Source organism: Acipenser ruthenus, chromosome 21 (genome assembly GCF_902713425.1).
Source record: "Acipenser ruthenus chromosome 21, fAciRut3.2 maternal haplotype, whole genome shotgun sequence".
Lineage (NCBI taxonomy): Eukaryota > Metazoa > Chordata > Actinopteri > Acipenseriformes > Acipenseridae > Acipenser > Acipenser ruthenus.
Window position 1 is genome coordinate 4,720,323 of NC_081209.1, and position 24,058 is coordinate 4,744,380.

A 24,058-nucleotide genomic window follows, 5' to 3' on the forward strand; every position below is an offset into this window, starting at 1 on the left:
AATATCTAAGAGCAACTGCAAAGCTATAATACATTACCTGGAAATGTATTGTCTGAGAGATGACTGGTGTTAGTTTGAACTGGGTGTACAGTATTATTACTGGGATCTATAATCATGATGCAATAGAATATAGTGAAGTGCTGATAAGTGTGGATAAGTGCTGACAATGCTAGTTCAGACCCAGATCTTGCTAGACAGTAGTAATCAGAGTTATTGTGCTGCGCTGTTGGACAGATCACACTGTCTGTGTTATCACACACTCCTCACATGATCCCAAAGCAATCTACCAACATTGGACAACCTAATCATTGAGCAATCATTGAGTCTTATTACTGTTACCCGGGTAAAAAGGTTAGGGTTAGGGTTAGGGTTGAACCCAGGTCCCAAAAGCGTTGCTATTAGCTGTTTGTTTATTTCATAGAGGGTGCTGTAAACTTCATACCTGAAGCCTTTGCTTGAGAATGTATTTATTTCAAGTCTTTAGTTTCACACAAGCCTTGCAGTTTGACTGTGGCTATTTTTCTTTCGGAAGTCAGCGAGATATTATTATAGGTAAGGTATTGGTTTCCAATTCGTCTGAAGAGTTAACTTTGTATAGCAACTTCTACACTGCCTCCCTGAAGTCATTTACTTCAATGAATCATTACTCATACTGTAAGTCTTAAACTGTAAAGTAGCACACATATTTTAAAGAATATTTAACTATTTCAGGTCATCTTTTAACCAATATGCTTGTTGTTCTTATTCAAGAACTGCTGAATACCAGCCCTTACAAGAATGTAATAGTGCAACAGAAATCGATAGAGACTGCTCTGCAGACTCACCAGTAGATATCCATTCCCAGCCTGTGTTTTTTAATCAGTCACTTTGCATTATTTCCTGCTGGATTGTTGTGTTCCACACATTACAGCCTGTTAGGACAATGTCACCCACCCCTGATACTGGCAATAAGGCAGCAGCTGCATAGCAGAGGTTCCTGCTATCGTGTGAATCAAGGTTTGTTATTTGGTTAATGGGTCTCAATATTCTAACAGTGAAAAGTAGTTTATTTTGTGCACCAGCCCGTGATCACCAGGGATCTTCACACTGAAAATAAATATAAAGCTGCACACTGAAAGAATGGGACCAACAGTGCAAACCACTCTTAAATAATGATATCTAAGATATTAAGAAAACTAATATATACTAATGTAGAGAGAGAGAGAGAGAGAGGGGGAGGGAGGAGAGAGAGAGAGAGAGAGAGAGAGAGAGAGAGAAGGAGAGAGAGAGAGAGAGAGAGAGAGAGAGAGTATTGTACTGTATACCTTTTCGAATATATAGTTAAATAAGAATAATTAAACAGTGTAGCTAATTTTGGTGTGATGTTATTTTCCATCTGATTCAAAGACATTTCAGATGTCTGTATCACACCAAGATCAGGATGTATTGTATAACGATCCACACGGTCCAGGAAGTTCTTTAACTGCTGTGCATGTGTTTTAGTCACATGCTATTTCATAACAACGTGTGAGAAACACTGTACTTTGGCTGTACTGTACTTGGCTTCAGTACAATACAGTTATGCATCTGCACTTTGCACCTTTGTAGAAGAGTGAACTTAGTTAATGTTTTTTTTTTTTTTAGATATCCAAATCTTAAAATGATTTTTACCTAAAGAAATCAACTGAACCTGTCGGGTGTTCATGCGAAAGTCTTTTTCATCTAAACAGTCACTGATTTCACGGTATACACAAGCACTGTCGTGATGCAGCACCACCCCTTAACCTTTGCATGAAGCTGGATAAGGAAAAATAATAATGAAAAGAAAACGCACCCTGTTACACTGCTATTTGTCTTCAGTCTGAAATGAATCGACTCAAGCCACGAAACTGTCGAGTATTAAGTAAACGCCGCTCACTGATTAAAATACATTTCAGGTTTTATCGTTCTGGAATTCCGATTTCTTTTTTTAGGTAGATTCTGGTTTTGATACATTACAGATTGGATCTGGAATATTTTTGGGGTGGCTAATGAATACACCAAAAATATGAAAGATTAAATTAAAAGCAAGTCTGCTGGTGCTTTTATGTAGTATTACATTGTTTTAAAAAATGGAACAAAAAAAGCAGATCATTAAAGGGTTACCAGGCAATGCCCTTAAAATGTATCACAGAAATAATTTTATGTAACTGTCTGTTTCCTGGCACTAGCTGATTGTATGGATTAAGCAAAGGCAAGGGGTCGAGGCTAGAGTCAGGGAAATTAAATGAAACAGTACCGCTTGGTAATATCTGATAACAATCTTAGGTCTGGTGACATAACCTTTTAATTTGCAATCAGAGAGCTTTGGGTCTAAACAGATTTCCACCTGGCTGTGTGTGTGTGTGTGTGTGTGAGCCAATTACTCTTGAATATTTTGAGAAAAAATATAGAAAGCTTTTCTATGACTCATATTATTCACAATACCGTGCTGTAATGTATTTGCTTGTATTTAGTAATCTGGTTTAGTTTTCGTAAGCTAAACTTATTTTTAGAGCGATTGTTTTTTCATAATGGATTTGTATGTCTCTTTAAGAACTCCGTGGTGTGGTAGTTTTAATATGTAGGTCCACACGCCTGCTGCTACCTGCATCTGGAGGTCACAGTGGTATCTCTGCAAGCTCTGGTGTAGCCCAGGGAATCCAAAACACAAATGTAAACAAATAACAGGGCACTGTACCTTTAAATAGTGTCACAGTCATCTCCTACACACAATGAGGTATACGCATTAAAGCAGTGCAAAACGGGTAGGGTATGCACAGAACATGACCCAATGTCACGCATTCCCTTTGAGCTATAAATCAGGGTGGGAATGGGCGTCTGCTTTCAGGATAAATCTATATATAGCATGCCTCATATTTTGTTGCTTTCCACAACAGCCAAGAAAAAATATATATTGTGCTATTGTTGGCTTTAAATAAACGTGGTGTGCGTGCTGAAAGGGGAAAGGGGTTTCACCACATCAGCCATTCAAGGTGCGTAGCTGAGTAAGAACACACATTAGTCAGCTCCAGGCACTCAAGCGGAAGAAACATGCACAGACGGCGCTGCAAAGGAAACGTTACAGCTAGAATCGTTAAGACACAGAAGAAACGCCTATATGCTGCTGATACACATTTACATATATACAAACATAATACATTATTTTTTGAAACCCTGGTGCAAACAAATCGCATTTGTCAAAACCTATATTAGAAACGTATCCACCAGCAAGTGGTTATTTTTATTTTTCTTTTATATTAAGATCACGTTCCCTTCACAGTAGACGGGGTTTTCTATTGTAATCTGAAACACATATTTCCCCTGCCATCAGTGTAAATACACAGAAACCGAATAAACTACTGGTGGCACAGAGACGCGGTTGAGGTTTTGTGTTGTTGCTTCAATGTCACATTGCAGGTACGCAGCAGCTCCGTCGTAGTATTATAATCAGATTACTAGTACAATTTGAGGAGTGCAGGGCGGGGATATTCCGTTATAAACACACACAAAGACAACGTGGAGTGATTGGGTGGGCTGTAGGAGAGTGTGGTGCTGGTGTAGGATATCGGGCACACACACACACACACACTCACGCGTGCACATCTAAAAGAAGAGCCTAAAGACAGCAACTGACCAACCAGCTGACTTTTAAACGCGCGCCCCCGTCACACACCTTCCAAGGAGAATAAGAAGATAAACAAACCTCAGCATGTTCGCAGACAGATACAGACACGGTCGCGCTGTCAGAACCTGACGAGAGGTCGTGCCGCTCCCGACTTTTAAAACCCTCCTTTTTTTCTCTCATTTATTTTAAAAGAACGATTTTTAAAAGAACTGCTCTCTCTTATTATTATACATTTTCTTGAATGTTGCTGGCAAAACAAGTTGAATTAATTTCTTGCCTTCTTTGAAAATAGGGTTATATTTTTTCCCTTGATATTGTTTGTTTGTGTGTTTTATTTATATTATTATTTTATTATTTTTTTTATTTTTAAACAAAAATATCACAGTTCTTAGAGAATGGGTTCTAGGTTGAGCAGACAAAGCAGTCTGCAAGACGAAACGGAATTTTCTAAGAAAAAACGACAGCAGAGCCCTGGGGAAGCTGGGGCGAGCGGCGGCGGAGACTTTCTATTTACATCCCTGATCCTAAAGTCTGACAAGCTGCCGGGGATGCTCAAAAAAAACAACCCAGCTCCCTACACGCGAAGGGTAGGATGGATCCGGGATATCCAGGCGCTTATCCGCGAATGCAAAGTGGAGCAGGCAGTCGACGTTATCAAATTACTAAGAAAGGTAAAGACCAGCCCAGAAACTGAATGCATGAAAGCTTCTTGTTTTTAAGTTGTTGCAATAATTAAATATTTAAAAACCATAGGCTACTACTACCATTATTATTATTATTATTATTATTATTATTATTATTATTATTATTATTATTATTATTAAGAATAATAATAGTAATAATAATAATAATAATAATAATAATAATAATAATAATAATAATAATAATAATAATAAAACTATTTTTATGACAATAATAATATCACAAAAAAGGTTATTTTTAATATGAACCTCACTGTGCCATTTATTTATTTATAATTTTTTTCTTAAGATATAGACCTGGTCCCAATAGATGGTTCTAGACTTGCTTGTCAACTTGATACAACCTCAATGCCCGCTGTATAAATAAATAACAAATGACAATAAAGACTGTTGCTCAACAGAAACACAATAAAGATTGGTAATACAGATTTGTTTCTGTCCACTACAGTATATTTATAGAAGGCTATAGGTTTGGTAAATAGCGTGCTTCTGACTACTCTGCTTGACGTTTCCAAAGGCACGTAGGTCACGTATGTAGTTAAAAGTGCTCATGTTAAGAGCATTGATCTTTTTTTTGTGCACGTTTGCGTAAGAAGAATCACGTTGCTCAGTAGACCACACCCAATCCTATGCCTGCTTTTCAGACCCCACCTCAACAACATGTGAAAAACTATACAGGCTGTGTGCAAATCTGGGGAGCTGGATTCCTTTTACATTTATTAAGTATAAAATGTAAGAATAGTTTTTTTTGGAGTGCATGCTGTATTTTATATGTTTGTTGTTTCCAAAGACAATATTCCTGGAACAGTTTGGTATCTGGGCAATGCACAGTGTCATTCATTCCCATGTTGAATAACTTGCTTAGCCCAGGAGAAGCACAGAGCAGACACATCTCCTCCATACTCTGCTTAATGCACGTATCGAAGCATGGCTTTCATTGTCAGGTCCATGCTGCTATCCAGGAGATTTCATCCTTAATGTGTAACAGCAGTGGGACAGCGAGCAGCGCATTAAAATACAGAAAAATACAGTGAAAAAAAAACCTTCAAACTGAAAATTATTCTTGTTTCACACATACTGACACCTGCTTTCCCATGCTGTCTAATCTAGTTATTGTTTAGTCCTCCAAATCCATCGTGATACGATCCTAGAATCCACACTGTTTTGCTCTCCTCATATGCACACTGAAAATGACCCTGCAACTGTTTTTTTTACAGGCTTTCAGAATGGCAGTATTTCTTTTTTAATGGCTGGTTTCTGTCAGCTTATGAACAGAGAAATTAATCAATTAATTAATTTTAAAAGCTGCCCTACCTGAAATGAAACACACATTGTACTCGGACACCGGATTAAAACCCAAGCAGCTCAGCTGTCGTTGGTGACCCGAGAGCCAGCGTGACTTCTTCTGTGCACTAAAGAAACAAGCAAGGCTGGTACTGTGCCAGCCTCTAATCTCCCTCCTTCTCCTTGCTCGCTGCGAGCTGAAGGAGAATGAGAAGAGGAAGAGGAAGAGAGCGATGCATTTATTGTCTAGCCCTGTTGCAGGTGCCCAGTCATTGCCAGGTAGTTTGAAAGGCAGTGGTAATTACCCAGGTGTCTTTTTTCTCAGCTTCGTACTGATGTAGCAACCTCAGCAGAGGTGATCGTTTTCTTGACAGTTGAAAGAAATTAAGGCATTGCAATAAAGGGAGGTTGTACAGTGACACAGTGTCAAAATTGGTTAGAGAGTCTGGTACTGTTTAAATGAAAATTGCAGAAACATTGCTGAATAGGGGAGAAGCAAGTCTACTTTTTCACTTAAAATGGGTTTGATGGTTTAAATGGTGAACAGCAACAAATTATTTTCTCGAGCTTATTAATCAGCCCCGAATGAAGTGTTGCTATTTTTAGAGGTTCGTTACTGAGCCAGTGTCAGAAGGCCCAGGTAAACAATATTGCGAGACACGTATCCCATAATTACCCCTTCATTACTTTGACCGAGCCGCATTTATTCAGTCTGTTATAAATCTTATCTTGCCCAATTTTGTACAATAAAGCAGTTGGGTAGTTAATTAACTTTAGGGCTTAAAGGAAAAAAAAGCAACCACATTCCTGAATAGATGGTAAGCGCTAAGCCTACAGCTAAACTGGCTCTGGTCTCTTCAGCTGAATTTATCACGAGTTCACCATACAAATGGATCAATAACAAAACACGCTTCTTTGGTTAGAAAAGAAGAATGGGTAAAAGGAAAAACAGCAAAGGCTGGGTGCTAAGCTTTTTACTTCAGAGGGTAATTTGCATTCTATTTTGCTAAAAAGTAGCAAAGCGCTTGATAGTGTTCTGAAATTATTTCAGATTACTGAAAGCCGTTCAAATGACATTTCTGAGCTCTAGCCGCCCGAGTATGTTTTGGAGGGGAAAGCAACATTGTTTGTTACAAAATTATCCTGTTCTAGCCATCGCAGTCTCTAATGATGAAAGCTTGCTTTTGGACTGTGCTATTTTTACTCCTGCAATTGTTAAAGTAAAACATAAAAGCCTGACCTTTGCCATCACACTAAGCAGTGTGCTAAAATGAGCCGAGTCTGCTCCCTGTCTTGTCTGTGCATGACTGATCTATCTGCCGACTTATGTAGCCACATGAGGTTCTGTTAACACGCTGGCAAAAATACATTCAAGGGTTGCAGTTCGCTGTCTTAAAATAGAATGGTAAAGCTGCCACTTGGCTAACCTAATCCACATCTGGAATGTTTGGAACGTTATCCAAAAAAAGTTCTGTTGCATCGTTCTTGAAACTTGGGTATGCAACATTGCTGTTGTATTGATCCTATGGGAAAATTCCATACTTTAAACAGAATCATGTTGATGTGAACAATACAGGCTGACAAAATAGCATCCTGTTAATACCAAGCAAGTTTCTGTAGCCAAGTCACAAGCACAGTGTACTGACATATAGTCAAAACAATCATGTACACTTACAGCCAGTATCACATTATGGACTCCCCTTGATTAGCAATACAAACCCTAATCTGTTTTAAACAGAGCCTTTGAAATGGTTTATTCAGAGGCATACAAAAGACCAATGAACGACTTTCCACACATAGCAGGTCAGTAAGTGGTCTCTGCAAATAAAGACCCATTTAGAAGTCACATCTAACACAATCTTAACATGTAATGTGCACATTTCCTGAAGAGATCAGGGAGATAGACCTTTTCCTAGAATCCTGAGGAGATTCCGGAATGCTGCCTCCATATTGATTCTGGATTAGTTGTGCTCATCACACTTCATATTTCCCTGAAGTGACCTCTACCTCCAGTAGAAAAACCCATTGGCATGATTAGGCTACAATATTGCATCCTGGTGTAAGCACGGCTTGTCACTATATTGAACATATTTTAATGCTGCTTACTGTATGGCATAAGCCTGACCTTACCCAATGCAGTAATACAGGGCTGGAGCCTCCAGGGCAGAATTTTTAGAACAAATGATTACATTATCCTTGTTGGCATTAGAACCTTAAATGCAAAGATCTTTAACCTGGAATATCCATTGACGATAATGAGGGCTGACGGTAAACAGTTAGTTTTATGGGGCCAGGACCAACACTGATCCCTAATGCTGTATTATTATTCTTTTTACTTATGAAGAACATTCGTTACACTTAGGATGGGCAGTGTTTTCCAGCTATGGGTTTTAATCTAAATACCCATGCTTTGGGCTTTCAATTAAGATGAAATAAGGTACTTGTTCCTGAGCGAATCATTATGCTGAGTTACACAATGTGAAAGCCTTGTAATTGCCATACAATGACAACTGTGCTGCGTGGCTAGTACACAGCCAAGAGGTTATTTAATGATGAATAAATGAATAGATGTTCCAGCATATCTCATTAAAGTGTTGTGTAAAAAAAATAAAAATCTTATTTAACCCAGCATACTGTAACAGTATCCTGGAGTGAACCCTAACAGGTCTAGCTTGCAAAGAAATAACACCCACTCGCACACACAGTATAATCATGAGCTCCTAAAGGGTTAACGGCTGTATACAAAGGGGTCTGTTAATGTGCAAGGAACTGGACCATCATATAATGACATAGTGACCAGTGCTGTATATTGTGATGGTATGCACTGCATTGTGACTCTGTATTCTGTGTCATCCACAAGTGGTATTTTTTATTAATGTCATTATTCTCTATTACAGGATTTGGGTTTGGAAGGCACTTCTCTAAATGATATTCTCTACAAGAATGCAGCGTTTCTTAATCTGGTTGATCCCATCTCTCACGAGCTGCTGCTTAGCCTGGCTCGTGACTTACAGTGCCCCAAGAAGGTGAGTCACTGTCTGTTTTTCTAAATAAGTTACAGTAGACCCTGGGTTAGATGCTCAAAGATCTTTACTCCAAATCATTATTTGGAGCACAATTGGGTTTTTTTTGTTGTTTTTTTTTCAGAAAGGAAAAAAAAACACCTAGTAAAGTAAGCAAAGCAAAATATAACTAATTAAGGAGTCTTAAGTTGTTTCTTATTTGCTCTAGTGACACATTGCAGTAGATAATGCATTGAGAATCTGGGCCCATGCCCCAGGCTTTCATGTTTCCATTTGCCTCTAGGACTGAGTTGAAAGTGATCCTGTTTGTTTCCATTAACCACAGAGCAATGTGAACTTATTTTGGACTGGGACGCTGCCTGTTTGTAATATGGACTGAGAGAACTTACTGTACTAATGGAAGTGACATGACAAGATTACAATAATAACCCTCTCCTGATGGAAACAGTGTCAGTCTGACTGTGGCCACAGATCTAGTTCAGGTTGAGTTCAGCCCTGCTGATGGCTGTCAATTCAATACCAAGATTAAATCCAAGTGATGGGAGCGCCATATCCTCTATAAAGTATAACCACGGCGGCAACAAGACCTTTCATTTTCATTCAGGGCCCGGTGGCAGATGGAAGCAAAGCACAGGCAAGTGTCTCTTACACTCCTTTCCAATCCAATGCCTTGTTCCAGCCACGTCCCATGATGATGTAATTGATCTCCAAGGATCATTTAAAGAAATAAAGACTAGCTTGGTACAAGGCTCTGGGCTACTCAAATCAATAATCAAGGAAAATCACCCTGGACTGGAATAACTGGAATCATAGTACAACAACAAGAACACAGGAGGCTGTGTGGTCCAGTGGTTAAAGAAAAGGGCTTGTAACCAGGAGGTCCCCGGTTCAAATCCCACCTCAGCCACTGACTCATTGTGTGACCCTGAGCAAGTCACTTAACCTCCTTGTGCTCCATCTTTCGGGTGAGACATAGTTGTAAGTGACTCTGCAGTTGATGCATAGTTCACACACCCTAGTCTCTGTAAGTTGCCTTGGATAAAGTCGTCTGCTAAATAAACAAATAACAATAACAACTACCAGTATCCGTTTTCTAATTTATAAATCATCTCAAGTTTAAAAAAACAACATGGCATATTTTGTTGAGCATGTCGTGTTTAATTTCCCTTGTGGCTCATCACCTGCAGACAAGTAATTATTTCTAAAAGGAATATGAAAACCGAAGGTTGCTTGAATAAAATGTCCTCTGCTGAGCTAGATCTCTTGTTGTTATTTCTTGTTTACGCGTGAGTTGCCGCATCGCTGCACATTTTCCGTGACGCCCTTGCTGGTCGGCTGTCTTGCAGGAGGTTTTTGGTTTCTGTTTGTTGTTGCCTGAGACGCAGACATGTGCTGGTCCAGTGGTTAAAGAAACGGGCTTGTAACCAGTAGGTCCCTGGTTCAAATCCCACCTCAGCCACTGACTCACTGTGTGACCCTGAGCAAGTCACTTAACCTCCTTGTGCTCCGTCTTTCGGGTGAGACGTAATTGTAAGTGACTCTGCAGCAGATGCATAGTTCACATACCCTAGTCTCTGTAAGTCGCCTTGGATAAAGGCGTCTGCTAAATAAACAAATAATAATAATAATAATAATAATAATAATACTGAGCAATGCTTCTGGACGTCAAGCATTTAGAGCATTTGGTTAAATTTAAATCGAAGACGTTGTGTAATGAACTGGTGTCAGCCCACTGAATTGAATTGAATTGAATAGAAAGGGAAGGGCTGGACCTGGTTCAAAGACATCTTACCATTCAGCTTTAAATGAGAGGTAAGTACGTGCTTTATCATGATGTCCATATTATTAACTCATCCTTCGCAAGAAGGAGATCCGTTACATTTGGAGGGGAGTCTACATTGCACCTTCGCTGGCTACATTTGTTCGAAAATGTTCAATAGCCAGTAATGTCGACTAAATGGCACCCACCTGTCCTATTCACAGTATTATTTATTTCTGGTCCTTTCCTGTGTCGATATTTTTCAAGACAGAAGCAGATGGGATCTCTGCAGTGCCAACCCTCACATGATAGACTGCTGATCGCTGGCACGCTGCTTCTGTCTATGCAAAGACACCTGTTCATTTCCAGAATGTTCAAAACTCTCGATGGCGGCTTATTTATTTTTAACTCATGACAGAACTGAACTTCACAGCTCTCTAGCTGAGGGGTTACTTTGTGTCAAACGGTCTTGTTGTTAAACCAAAAAAAAATGACTGATTTAAACCCAGGGATCTTGCAATGAAAGACCAGTAGCCTCCATTAACCTTCCTTTCTACTAACTGTTTGTAAAGTAAGTCCCTGTTTGAGCCTTCACCAGCAAGGGAAGGTATAAGTGACAGATGGCAGCTAGTCAAAAACGCAGCTGCTGATGCTTAAGCCTAACTCATCACATAAATCCAGTTATGGCTCGGTTACACTGGCTATCAGTCATATTACGCCTACTGTAAAAAAATATATGACCTATTTTACCAACATAAATCTTGGTCCAAGCTGAACCTCTGCATTGCTGACCTTGTACAACTCAACTGGGGTGGTCTTTCTGTCTCTCCAGGACTCAGATGCTTGGGTTAGTGTTCATCTGCTTACACTGAGTGTCATCAAGAAAATATTAAAGCTGAGGTGGCCCTTTATTAAACCTCAACCGCACCCTCATTTTTGAACGCTTAGCTTTTAGAAGATATCTCGGCTCTGCAGACTCCACTGCAGTGACAAAGCAGTGTGAGCTGTACTCATAAAGCATTTGAGTGCCGTTATGTGAATAGCAATCTTACACACTGTCCGTCAGACATCTCTCGGCAGTGCTTGCTGGTCGCCGTCTCTCTTGCTCAGGGCCTCGCTGTCTGGGATCCAAGCCTTGTTTATCTAATTAGTTTCCTCATGACGAATGTAAGCTCAGTCTTGGGTAGACAGTTGTGTTTGGAGGCCTGTGAGTGGGCGGCTAATGCAAATGTAATATCAGCCGTCCTCTCCTTTGACGATCAAGCTGCCGAGGCGATAATGGAGCGGCATTGTAGACTTTTTTCATTTTAAAAGTTGCTGCAAGAAAGTAAATAGGGCAATTTAGCAAATGAACAACTGTCAAGATATTTGAAATGTCTAAAGCGAGCTAAGCCTTTATTAACTTTAGTCTTATTGCTTTCAGACTTACTCATTAAAACAAATACTGGATTTTCTCATATGCACAAATATTACATTACTAACAGCGCTTAAATATGTATTTTTTAATTAAACTTTTTTTTTTGAAATTCCACGCTGTTTTCCAGTAAGTGTATCTGCACTGGAAGCACTGAGGTGGCCTACCCTTAACAACACGTCCTCTGAATTTGTGAGACACTGGATTTAAGAGAGAGAGAAAGACAAGAGGGAATGGCTATTTGCAAATAGATGTAGTTGGGTTCAATTGCCCTCTCTGTTTTGTTGTGCTGTTGGTAATCGGATTTGATTTGTTCCTCGTAACTCAATATTTCGCGTGACGGATAGAGAAAGACTAAATTGTATTTTATAGTGGAAATTGCTCTGGGCGACAGTGCTCACTGAGAAAGCGAAGGGCTGAGGAAACAAATCCACCGTTGGATGATATTAAAGCCTAATTATTCTGGTTTGCTGTGAGGGGAATAACTAGAATGGTTCCCTTTGAATTCATTACTTTGATGTCTTAAGCAAGACAAAGGAAAACATATTATGATACTACAGGAATGAGGTTGCAGGATGCAACTGAGTGAGTTATGTCTCAGTTAATGGGTTATTGATTCAGAATAAGTGTTTCCTGAAAGTCAATATTCTCTTAAGCCATATGCTTTAATAAGGGCACCATGCATTTGTGTGACATGAGAATATATATATATATATATATATATATATATATATATATATATATATATATATATAAAAGAAAAGATGGCTGACCCAGGTTGTATTATTGGATTTCGTTGGTCAGGTGTCCCATTTAGAAACATTGTAAGATGAATGCCATACACTGGAGCATACGATATAGCAACATCATTGACAGCTGCTACTATCCAGTTATCCAGTGTATCGTACAGGGGCAGAGCAGTGGAAATACAGAGTCAGGCAGTGCTTGGAAAAGACCAAGAAGAAGAGATTGAGTTAGTTAGCTTTATGACTGAAAAACAAGTCTAAATGCTCAAATCAATACAAGAAATTAGAACAGTCACAATTACTCTGGGAGAGTTAAGGATTATTTATTTATTTATTTCTGTGGCTGTCAAAAACAAATCCTGCATTTCGATGTTAGCAGTGCCGGTCCTGTATGATAATAGGCACTAACTCTGTATATTCCTCTTCGTTCTTTGAGATCAGAAAATGCTAAACTTTCAGGTCTTCCAAAAAATCGTCTTAAATCAGCTGGAGCCGGAGCTCTTTACTGTTGCGCTCCTCGTTTGTGGAACTCTGTTTTCCTGTTGACACATTGGATTCTTTCAAGCCTAAATTGAAAAGCATACTTTTATTAATGTGCTTTTATAGAATTGGTTGTAGCTGGAGTGTATTGTACAGCGCTCTCTGGGATGCCATGGCATGAAGGGCACAGTATAAAAATACATTTGTATTGCATTGTATTGCATATTGAGGCCTGGAATTGCCCTCTGTACTGTGCGTGTGCCTACAGGGCAGGCTGGGGTCACTAACCTGGCGCTACTAACCTGGCGCTGGGATGTTCTGCATCAACAAGGATCACCATGTGCCACAATACATAAAGGGGATTGCGATGCGTTCTGCTTCCCTATCAAACCGATCAAGGAGCACCAAATGAAACACACATTGTTTTCTTAGGGACGGCTAGCACCCACAGCTCTCCAGCAGGGTTGCATTGTGTTGTCTGCAGCAATGCCACATGGAAGGGCATTAGTGGGGTAAGAATAATGTAAGCATGGTGGTGTCACGTTCCGTAGCACAAGAGGATTGTTATGTGGTGATAAGATGTCCTTTCATCCGGGGATGATCCTGTTTCATAAGAACTCAGCGTTGATTTCTAATTTCATTGCAGGAGCTGGACCCCTTGAAGTCTTCGGATAAGATATGCAGGCAGCTGATCTACCACCTGACCCCACACTCCAAGTGGCTGCGGCAGAGCCTGCCGCGGAGGAAGTCACAGGCGTGGTGAGCGCGTAATCCCTGCTTTTATAACAACCGCTTTCCACCCTTGGCACTGTCCACCAAAACAAACTGGGGGATATTTATAGAACCCATCTCTGGCCCCCAAACAAAACCTTCTGAAGTATTTATCAAACAAATGCTAAGTGTGAAAAGATTGTTACACCATCGAGTCACCTTTGAGCAAAGCTAATAGAAGAGACGCATGTGCATGCCTATAGTGAGGTCTGGGGTAGTCGGTTGTGGGATTCAATGTGAACAGAACAAGGGAGTGAAATCTGTACTTATACAACGCATTGCTTACATAATACAAGTTGAGGATTCAAGTTAATAATTTGCTACAAATAAAAGAATGGTATTGATTCTTTTACACTTGATGGATGCAAAGCTTGGAGACAGTGCAGAACGCAATCTGAATCTGCAACTTAATAGAACACGTACAGCACATACAGATCGAGCTTTGTTTTGAAGGCAATGAATCCCATTTTAAAATATTTATATATACAGTATTTACCGAGACCGGTGTCTGTTGAATCTGCAGCTTTTATAACTGTTTTTTAAAGGTTAACCAAAATATCCAGTAGAAAGATAAAATGAACTAGATGGTATGGAAATAAGCAATACACACACTGGAAGATTTAATATTACGATTCCAAACTCATATTTGGCTTTAGCTCCATTATAAATCACGAATGAGAAATCAACCAATCAAACCAACCAAAAGAGAGAGAGAGAGAGACTGGGCAACCTTTATTGGCTTTTATTGGAGTTATTTTTCCCAAACTACACTAGCAATCATCCCCTTTGAATGTTTCCTAGACCTCTTCAGATGCCTGTGGTGTTTACAGAGTTAAGGAATATCTGAAAAGCTGAAATACAGTTCAGATTGCTGTGCTCGCTCGTGTGTGGCGAATGAAAGAGAGAGAGAGAATTAGATTCTCTTCCCGAACTCTCTCTCTCTCTCTGTTAAACTCTGGAGTAAGAAGCAGTGTCTGGAATTAGAAATAGCAAAATATTCTGCTGAAGACAAAAAAGAGCTTAGAATCAAACAACAATTTAGTCTTGTGGCAAATGTTTACCGTTCCATTTAACCCACAAAATGTTTGCAAGTTTCATCAAAGGCATGTCAGGGAAACAAAACAAATTTGCAACTCTAACGTAAATTTTGGATATTGTCGTACAGAACAGTTGTGTGCCCCTATAAGTGCCCTGTGTCTTACAAAGCTAGTTGGTCTGGCTACACTGACACTGCCTCTGCTTCCTACTGCAATAGCAGTGAAAGGTATTCTGTACGGGACCTGAGCCAATGCAATGATTGATGTCTTGCAGCCATCCTAAAAGTCCCTACATAGCTCACAGAAATACTGCAGTAATTACTGGAATAGGCTGTGTATAATTTATCAGAGCTGAGCGAGTCATACAGCACCCTGTGCTCAAGATGAACTAAAAGCTCTTTGGGATCTGTTCAGCAGTGCTGTTTCAGTATGCATTGACCTGCACACACAAATACCATCACAGAATAATGCGGATGTAGTTGGGTAGCTGGGTACAGTATTTACAATGTTGCACTGGAGTGCGGGCATATGTTTGTGAAGTGTTTTTACTTGGCGTTGTTGAAACAGTGTTCTTTTGGGTTCTGTGACATGAATTCAGATTGTGTAAATCTCAGGGCTTTCTCTGTCCTACCCACCAGCACATTCTGACTGTTTATTTCCCAGCGGCTCTCGGTTACCCTCTCACTACATCTCATTACATCCCTGATCTGAACGGGAGCATTGCAAATAAACAGTCAAAGCAGCCTGCTTACGTGCCAGTGCAAAGAAATATCGGCTTTGTTATTCTGTGGTTACATAAGACTTAACAGAGCGCTTACAGAGCTGAGAAAAGGTCTCACGTGCAAGGCATTCATCAGAGGCATTCAATAGAGGAATATGTACAGTGTGCACAATGTGAATTGTATATATATATATATATATATATATATATATATATATATATAGTATGTACATGCATTCTGTATATGAACATTGTGATTGACCATGCAGTCTAAGTAGAGGCTCAACAAGTTATCTATTTGATATAAAGAGAAATAGCATTTGCAGGGTGTAATTACCCTGGAAAGGGTATACCAGCAGGCAACTAATAAAAATATATATATACAGTATATGAAGATAGACAGAATACCCTCTTAAAATGTATCTGGAGATGGACAGAGGAACGGTGATGGAAAAAGTTTGAAAGTGAAACGCCCTTTAGAGAGGCTGGGAGCCTGCTTCCCAGTAGATGCTTGGCTGTGACTACAAGGCAGTCACAGCTGACAGGCAGATTTGTATGATTTTAATCTGAAAAGACAATCCTTTAAGCTAGGCATGTCTATTACCCCCCTCCCCGCGCACACCTCTGACTGTAAGCCTGTCTGGCGTCGGAGTTGCTCCCCGGGGACACAAACCGCCACCGTTGCGTTGATTTGCATTGTTGTCCTGGAGTCCTGCCACAGCTGTTGTGTTTTGTGCCAGGTTAGCTGTGCCTCGGAAATTCCTTAGCACTCCTCTGACAGAAAAAAACAACAACATCTACGTTTCAACAGGTTAGTCACCCTCAGTGCTGCGTGGAGCTGATCTCTGTGGCGCTGATCTGTAGTTCTGCAGCGATCGATCAGAGTTATCGATTATTCGGTCGTGCCTCGTTCAAAACCACGCTTACTGATGATGATAAGATGGACACTAACAATAAGTTGAAACAAACCGTCACAAAACGTTAACGGCATGACTGACAGAGAATGTGCATTACCTGTGGCAGAAGCAGGGGCATGATTGATATAAACAGAGTCCAGACTGTCTGAACAAAACGCTGAGGTCTTCCCAGCTCTGCTGATCTCCCATGAGGCAAAGCTCTACAGTGACATTTCTCCCCATACAGTATACGATTTGAAAAGAAAAAAACAAAAGCTGGAACTGACTCCAGCAGTTCTATTTCCATCCCAGTGGAGACTGCATTTCTTTTCTCCATTTAATGACGTCACAGCTAATCGAACCCAAGCAGACAAGTGACCTATCCAGCCCTAATTGTTTGTTTTCCTTGACTGATTTCATGGGAGGCTGGGTATCAAATCTTAGACTTGGGTGAGGTCTTTGAAGCCAGCAGTTCTGCTCTTGAGCCAAAAAAAAAGCCAACTCTCTTAGTGGAGCCTAGAGGAACTGCTGCACTTCTTTTCAGGTGCAGTACCAAGCACTACTTAACATGTTTCAAATGAGGATGGAATTGATGATCCGTGGAGCCTCATTGTCGAACTGGCCTATCAAGCTGACTTGCTTGTGAGCCTCATATTCACATTCAGTGCAGATCTGAGCCTTCCCTCTGCTGCTTAATTCCAGGCATGTACGGCTGGAGCAGCCCAGGCACGGCTGTGAGTCAAAACTGGAAGCATCTGTTTTTTTTTAATAAACAAGTTGAAAACCTGCCCTTCAATTAGTCTTTGTGTGTGCAAGCCCAGTGCTTTTGGAAATTCAAGCAATTTAATGAACCTAACAAGGTTCCCCAGAGGCTATGTCTACCTGGACCCGGCTGCAGTTTTATTAACAATAATTGGAAAAGGAAAAAGAGAACAAGTGCACGCCACAGGGTCTAATTTTGCCCAGACATGTTCTAATTAAATTCCAAAGCCTGTGCACGTCTTAACAAGCCTCCCGAGGAAGCGGTCAGTCACACAGCCCAGCAGCAGACGAATCTCCACCGCCATGGCAACTTAGGGGATTGGAAGTTTAAATGCGGCCCCATCCACCAATAGCGTCTCTTGTTTTTTCGAGGGCTGTTAAGTGTTGAGGCCCACGTCCTGCAGTAATGGAACAAATTGAAAAGCTCATTATCTGAGATCTGCTCGCCAACTAATAGACATTTGTGTTGGAAAAGGGAGGCGTTGATTAATTATTGCCGCAAGTTCAGTACTAGCGCATCCACAAGCGGTGTGTCCTTAACACATGACCTGCAGGTCACATGGCCCCTCTTTGGAGTTTGGTTATCACTTTAGCTTGGATCGGGATATCCTATAACTGGAAAGCTCACTCACACCCTATCTCTGTCATACTCTTAATTCGGTTCTGGAGGTCAGTCACTCATTGCAGTGGGATATGACTACATTCTGTGAACCTATACGCTCTTCCCTAGAGAAATGCAGAGCCAGGTCCAACAGATTGACAGCAGTCAGTGGTCCAGGAGGTTGGGTTACAGCAGCGCCATCGGGAAGTATTTCTTACACAATCAGCTGCCAATTTACAGTCATGAAATAAATGAATGGTATGAAACATGAAACCACCTATCCTACCAAGGCAGTAAATCACTGCTTTTAAGTAGACCTGTCACTGGATTTCACTAAAAAAAATGTTTCCATTGGCTGCTTTCACAGAGCTGGACAAACTATTTATTTATACACCTTATTTCCGTGAGGTACGCAGCAAGGCAGCATTTCACAGAACGGCTCCAGACCAGTCTCTTATTGTACAATAAACCTCCAAATTCCTGCTTGTATTATCATCAGCCGGCAAACAAGATACCCTCGCTATCCCTGATGCATCCCAGATTCAGCACTGCCAAACCAGTGACTATACAGCACTGACACGGTGTACAGTTCAGATAATCATGACAGAAATGGTCTGAAGCCACAAGTCTTGCTGTTAGAAGTCAAAGTGATAGCAGTGATACATGATTACTTGATAACCACGGCACGGCTCCCCAACTTTTGTGAAACCCACAACGCTTCACATCCAACCTGTTGAATCCAGAGGCTCTTAGAACCTGAAAAGCTGTATTTACATTTCCACCACATAACAATAAGGGGGGCTGTTGCATAGAGCACACATTGCCACCTGGTGGACAGATGTTGCATATGTCATATAGCATCATTTTTAAGAAAGCAAATCCACTTTACTGTAAACTCGTACAGGATAATCCTGGGACCCATGTCAAATACAGCAACCTCCCGGGTAGTGCCAGGTTTAGCGTATCCATTCCTTGAAGATCATTGAAAGTCTGTGTTATTTTTATTGGCAAGCCGTCTGCCTAGCTACCATGCACCTTCATCCTGTCATGCATTGGGCAGGGGGATTTCAAAACAAACTATTAAGACAGCATCAAGCCGAGAAAGACCAGGCATGGTGGAATTATAGGCTAAAGATCCCAGGGTCAATCTGAGATAAGGCCTTGCCAGGTACATGTCTGTTTTGAATCTTGATCTTTTTAACTAACGCATAGGATTCTGCTGTTTTGTGTTTTGTTAGTCGGGATGTGCTGCCGCACGTAACTGTGCTTGTTCTGAGTCCCTGCCTTACCTCTGGAGAGTCTACTTGGTAAACAAGGCGCAGCATTTCCGAAGATTAGCCCTGAATATATCACTGAAAATAATTAACTCCCCTCCAGTGTTGAGAAACTAGACACATGTTCTTTCCCCCCCCCCCCCCCCCCCCCCTATCTCTGTGGGATTACTTGGTCGTTTATTTTGCTGTCTATTGTTTGTTTATAATTCTTCCAAATGCAAGCAGTGTAAGGTAAGGTGGATAAGTGCTCTCAGAATTTAAACCCAGCGGATTGAAAGGTCTTCGGAACTAATGCAAACAAAGAATGCTGCATGCCACAATCAGTGCTCCCATAGAGGTGATATTGAACTGACCCTACAGTTCACACTCCATCTCTATATAATAATGTTACTGATCAAGCAGTTTGCAACTGCAGCTTATTATGTTTATAGTGCAATTTTTCAAATCAATGTTAAATTGCATTGAAATTTCAAATACAGCACTTTTGGTTTATAACAACATGCTATGAACACTGAATATGCATGCCATGTCAGTTTTCAAAGTGATAATAAAGGACTTTAATTATACAATGTTTTGTAGCCTTAGTGCTGTGAATCCCACATAGCGTGCAATTTACACAGCGCATTACCCGACACAATCAGGTTAGTATAACAGATGAAGGTTTTTTTCTATTAGGATTGTTTGCAGGTTATCGCTGGGGCTATTGGTGCTATTGCAGCCAGTGGAATTCTGGGTGCCCTGGCATTGTCTACGAGTGCAGTCGCTGGGCCAGGTGGCAGCACCGTCAGCAGATAAGCCCCCAGCAACATGCACAGGCACACCTGTTGTGCTTCGTAATGAGGCGCGGTGTGCTTTGCAAGGTGTTGTCTACTTGATAACCAGGGGAGAGGGGAATGTTGTAAACAGCATTCGGAAAAGACAAAAAAATATATATATATATTTTTACTGCACTAAAAAAACACTCTTCTGTTCTCTGTCTGTTTTCTTTCTTTTTTTTTTCATTTAGACCATCTCACCGTCCTTAAGAGACAATGCTATCTTTTCTTTCCCTCCTCTGAGTGGCTTGGTCTTGTTTCTATCAAAGTGCAATACTGAACCAGTGCTTTTAGGTTGGTACAATACGGCTTTTAAATATGAACCAGCAGAACTGAAGAAGTAATATTAGGAAAAAGGTAATGTCATTTAGTTCCTAGAGACTGAAATATTAATACTTACTGTTCCGTGGCAGAATTCAGGAACCGTGTTTTCTCTCTTCTGTGTAAAAACTGCACTGGAGCCAGATGGGTTTTGATTGCTGATTCCTTTGATTACTTTACACATGTACTCTAAAACACTAATATTTAACAAATCCAGCTATGTATTATGCTGTGTTGGTTTTGAACATTTATTTAATTTTATTTTTTTAATGCTTACTAATTTGAGGCAAAACATGAACCCTGAAGGATGAAGTCCTGAGTTGTTTATGTCTTTACTCACAAATTGTTCCTGTTTATTCACGGTTTATTTCACGGCATTAGCTTCTGATATTAGCTTCTGCTGTGGGGAAGCTGTTATTGTGACATCACTGCTGCATCCTGGCCAGTAAAATATGAAAAATAAGCACGCTTTGAATGCCCACAGGTGTTGTATCAATTTGAATGATTGGGGGAATGCAGGAAGATAAAGGGCAGATGCAGGACCCACTCACTTTACAGGTTTAAAAGGAAGGATGAATTATAAAAGGAGCAATCAAATATTAATATTATGAAAAGTAAATCGAGCCCGTGAGCAATTTTAGAGACATCTCGGAGAGAGAAAAATAATCTGAATGCTGGAAGAAAAAGAACTCTCCTTCTTCAGGTTTAACTGAGGCAGAACTTATCATTTATTTATGTGTGGCTGTGTGGAGGCTTAGCAACAGGCGTCCAAGAATTAAATATCAACGGCCCTGTGGCACTGCAGTTATCATCTGTGTGTCAGCTTCAGTGTTGTGATGGCTAATTAATGAACACTGACAGTAGTCTGAATGTGAATTACAAGTAATACATAGACCTGCTCGCTGGCACGGAACAGCATTGCTGCCTGTGCTGTAAAAGCTTTTGCTTGCTTCAGCCGTCCTTTTTTTATTTGTCTTGACAATCTAAAATTGCTCATGTGTCCAACAGAATGACGTCTCTGTTGCCCAGAAAAGACTTGGAACGGCAGCATTCGGATATATAAATATTGCATCGAGTCAAGCCGCACTTAAAGAGCCGTCAACCGAAATGTACCAAAATAAAAATGTCCTGCTGCGGTGGATACAAAGATAAAAGCCAAGGGACGGCTCAGTAGCTTGCTTCTTGTTCTTCGGTTTGCAGCTGGCAGAAGCATTGTTTTCAGGTTTTTCCTCTAGCTTTCCCCTGTGACATGCCAGCAGGTAATCTTATTACCAAATCACCAAAACAGACACTGCAATGAATCTCATGTTACTATGTTATCATTCGTATCAATCATTCATGAACGATTTCCAAACAAGAAAACCCTCGCCTTTACAACTGACTACCAATCGATGACGGTTAACTTTTTAAAAACCGTTTGGAAGCGAATGTTGGAATGATTTTTACTGTCGTACTGCCGTACCAAGTCTGTAAACTGACAATGCATTTCTTAAAGGCAATTACGAGTACAAGCACAAGTAAAGTACAAGTATCAGCACACCCCTAATTGAAGGTATACGTTATATCATCAATAGTGTCATGTCTTACCTGTTTCATATCCTATTAGGTCATTCTCTGTTGTTTGGATCATTATGTACTGTGCAGCTCAACTATTCCAGCAAAAACGTCACTTTCGAACCATTGGCTCAATTTCTCTAGTGAGGTGAATATGAAGCCTGTTACATATACAGGTGGTTTTATAGTCATGGAAGGGATAATTTCTATCATTGGAGATAAAAGTATTAAAGAAGGAAGGTGCTGTGTTAGTCATAAAGCAATATGTGCTGATAATTAGCTTTTATTGCTGCGGTGAGATAGCATGAAATTACTGAAGAGGTGGTGTCTTGGGGAAGTGGGGGCTGTGACTGGAGAAGTAAATGTTGTGAAACGTTTGTGTTGATCTGCAGGGGATGTAATTGCAGGATCTGTCACACAGGCTAGCGCCAGCCTGATAGCGGCAAAGAAATTGCTTTGAGTTTAGCTAAGAAGAATTGTCTTCGGTCTCCTGGAGCATGAACATCTATTTCTGAAGGGGATTTTCTCGGCTCGCTTGACAAGATATGTGAAAAGTTACTTTTTCATAACTGCAGGCTGAAGGATGCGTGAGTCAGCCATTGGCTTGGGAACATACTTAAAAGTATCACGCTCAGAATATATATATATATATATATATATATATATATATATATATATATATATATATATATATATATATATATATATATAAATATAAATATATATATATATATATATATATATATATATATATATATATATACAGTGCCTTGCGAAAGTATTCGGCCCCCTTGAACTTTGCGACCTTTTGCCACATTTCAGGCTTCAAACATAAAGATATGAAACTGTAATTTTTTGTGAAGAATCAACAAGTGGGACACAATCATGAAGTGGAACAAAATTTATTGGATATTTCAAACTTTTTTAACAAATAAAAAACTGAAAAATTGGGCGTGCAAAATTATTCAGCCCCCTTAAGTTAATACTTTGTAGCGCCACCTTTTGCTGCGATTACAGCTGTAAGTCGCTTGGGGTATGTCTCTATCAGTTTTACACATCGAGAGACTGAAATTTTTGCCCATTCCTCCTTGCAAAACAGCTCGAGCTCAGTGAGGTTGGATGGAGAGCATTTGTGAACAGCAGTTTTCAGTTCTTTCCACAGATTCTCGATTGGATTCAGGTCTGGACTTTGACTTGGCCATTCTAACACCTGGATATGTTTATTTGTGAACCATTCCATTGTAGATTTTGCTTTATGTTTTGGATCATTGTCTTGTTGGAAGACAAATCTCCGTCCCAGTCTCAGGTCTTTTGCAGACTCCATCAGGTTTTCTTCCAGAATGGTCCTGTATTTGGCTCCATCCATCTTCCCATCAATTTTAACCATCTTCCCTGTCCCTGCTGAAGAAAAGCAGGCCCAAACCATGATGCTGCCACCACCATGTTTGACAGTGGGGATGGTGTGTTCAGGGTGATGAGCTGTGTTGCTTTTACGCCAAACATAACGTTTTGCATTGTTGCCAAAAAGTTCGATTTTGGTTTCATCTGACCAGAGCACCTTCTTCCACATGTTTGGTGTGTCTCCCAGGTGGCTTGTGGCAAACTGTAAACGACACTTTTTATGAATATCTTTAAGAAATGGCTTTCTTCTTGCCACTCTTCCATAAAGGCCAGATTTGTGCAGTATACGACTGATTGTTGTCCTATGGACAGAGTCTCCCACCTCAGCTGTAGATCTCTGCAGTTCATCCAGAGTGATCATGGGCCTCTTGGCTGCATCTCTGATCAGTCTTCTCCTTGTATGAGCTGAAAGTTTAGAGGGACGGCCAGGTCTTGGTAGATTTGCAGTGGTCTGATACTCCTTCCATTTCAATATTATCGCTTGCACAGTGCTCCTTGGGATGTTTAAAGCTTGGGAAATCTTTTTGTATCCAAATCCGACTTTAAACTTCTCCACAACAGTATCTCGGACCTGCCTGGTGTGTTCCTTGTTCTTCATGATGCTCTCTGCGCTTTAAATGGACCTCTGAGACTATCACAGTGCAGGTGCATTTATACAGAGACTTGATTACACACAGGTGGATTCTATTTATCATCATTAGTCATTTAGGTCAACATTGGATCATTCAGAGATCCTCACTGAACTTCTGGAGAGAGTTTGCTGCACTGAAAGTAAAGGGGCTGAATAATTTTGCACACCCAATTTTTTAGTTTTTTATTTGTTAAAAAGTTTGAAATATCCAATAAATTTCGTTCCACTTCATGATTGTGTCC

The 24,058-nt window shown here is 40.3% G+C and overlaps 1 protein-coding gene across 1 annotated transcript in view; it reads left to right on the top strand.

The window, feature by feature from the left end:
* Positions 1–3,567: 3,567 nt before the first annotated feature.
* Positions 3,568–24,058, top strand: part of LOC117963062 (leucine-rich repeat-containing protein 75B-like) — a 29,375-nt gene continuing 8,884 nt past the window's right edge. Inside the window, exons 1-3 of the mRNA XM_058994450.1 lie at positions 3,568–4,296; positions 8,508–8,636; positions 13,679–13,791. Of these exons, the coding sequence (XP_058850433.1) occupies positions 4,021–4,296; positions 8,508–8,636; positions 13,679–13,791 (518 nt within the window). The 5' untranslated portion in view covers positions 3,568–4,020. The remainder of the gene's footprint in view (positions 4,297–8,507; positions 8,637–13,678; positions 13,792–24,058) is intronic.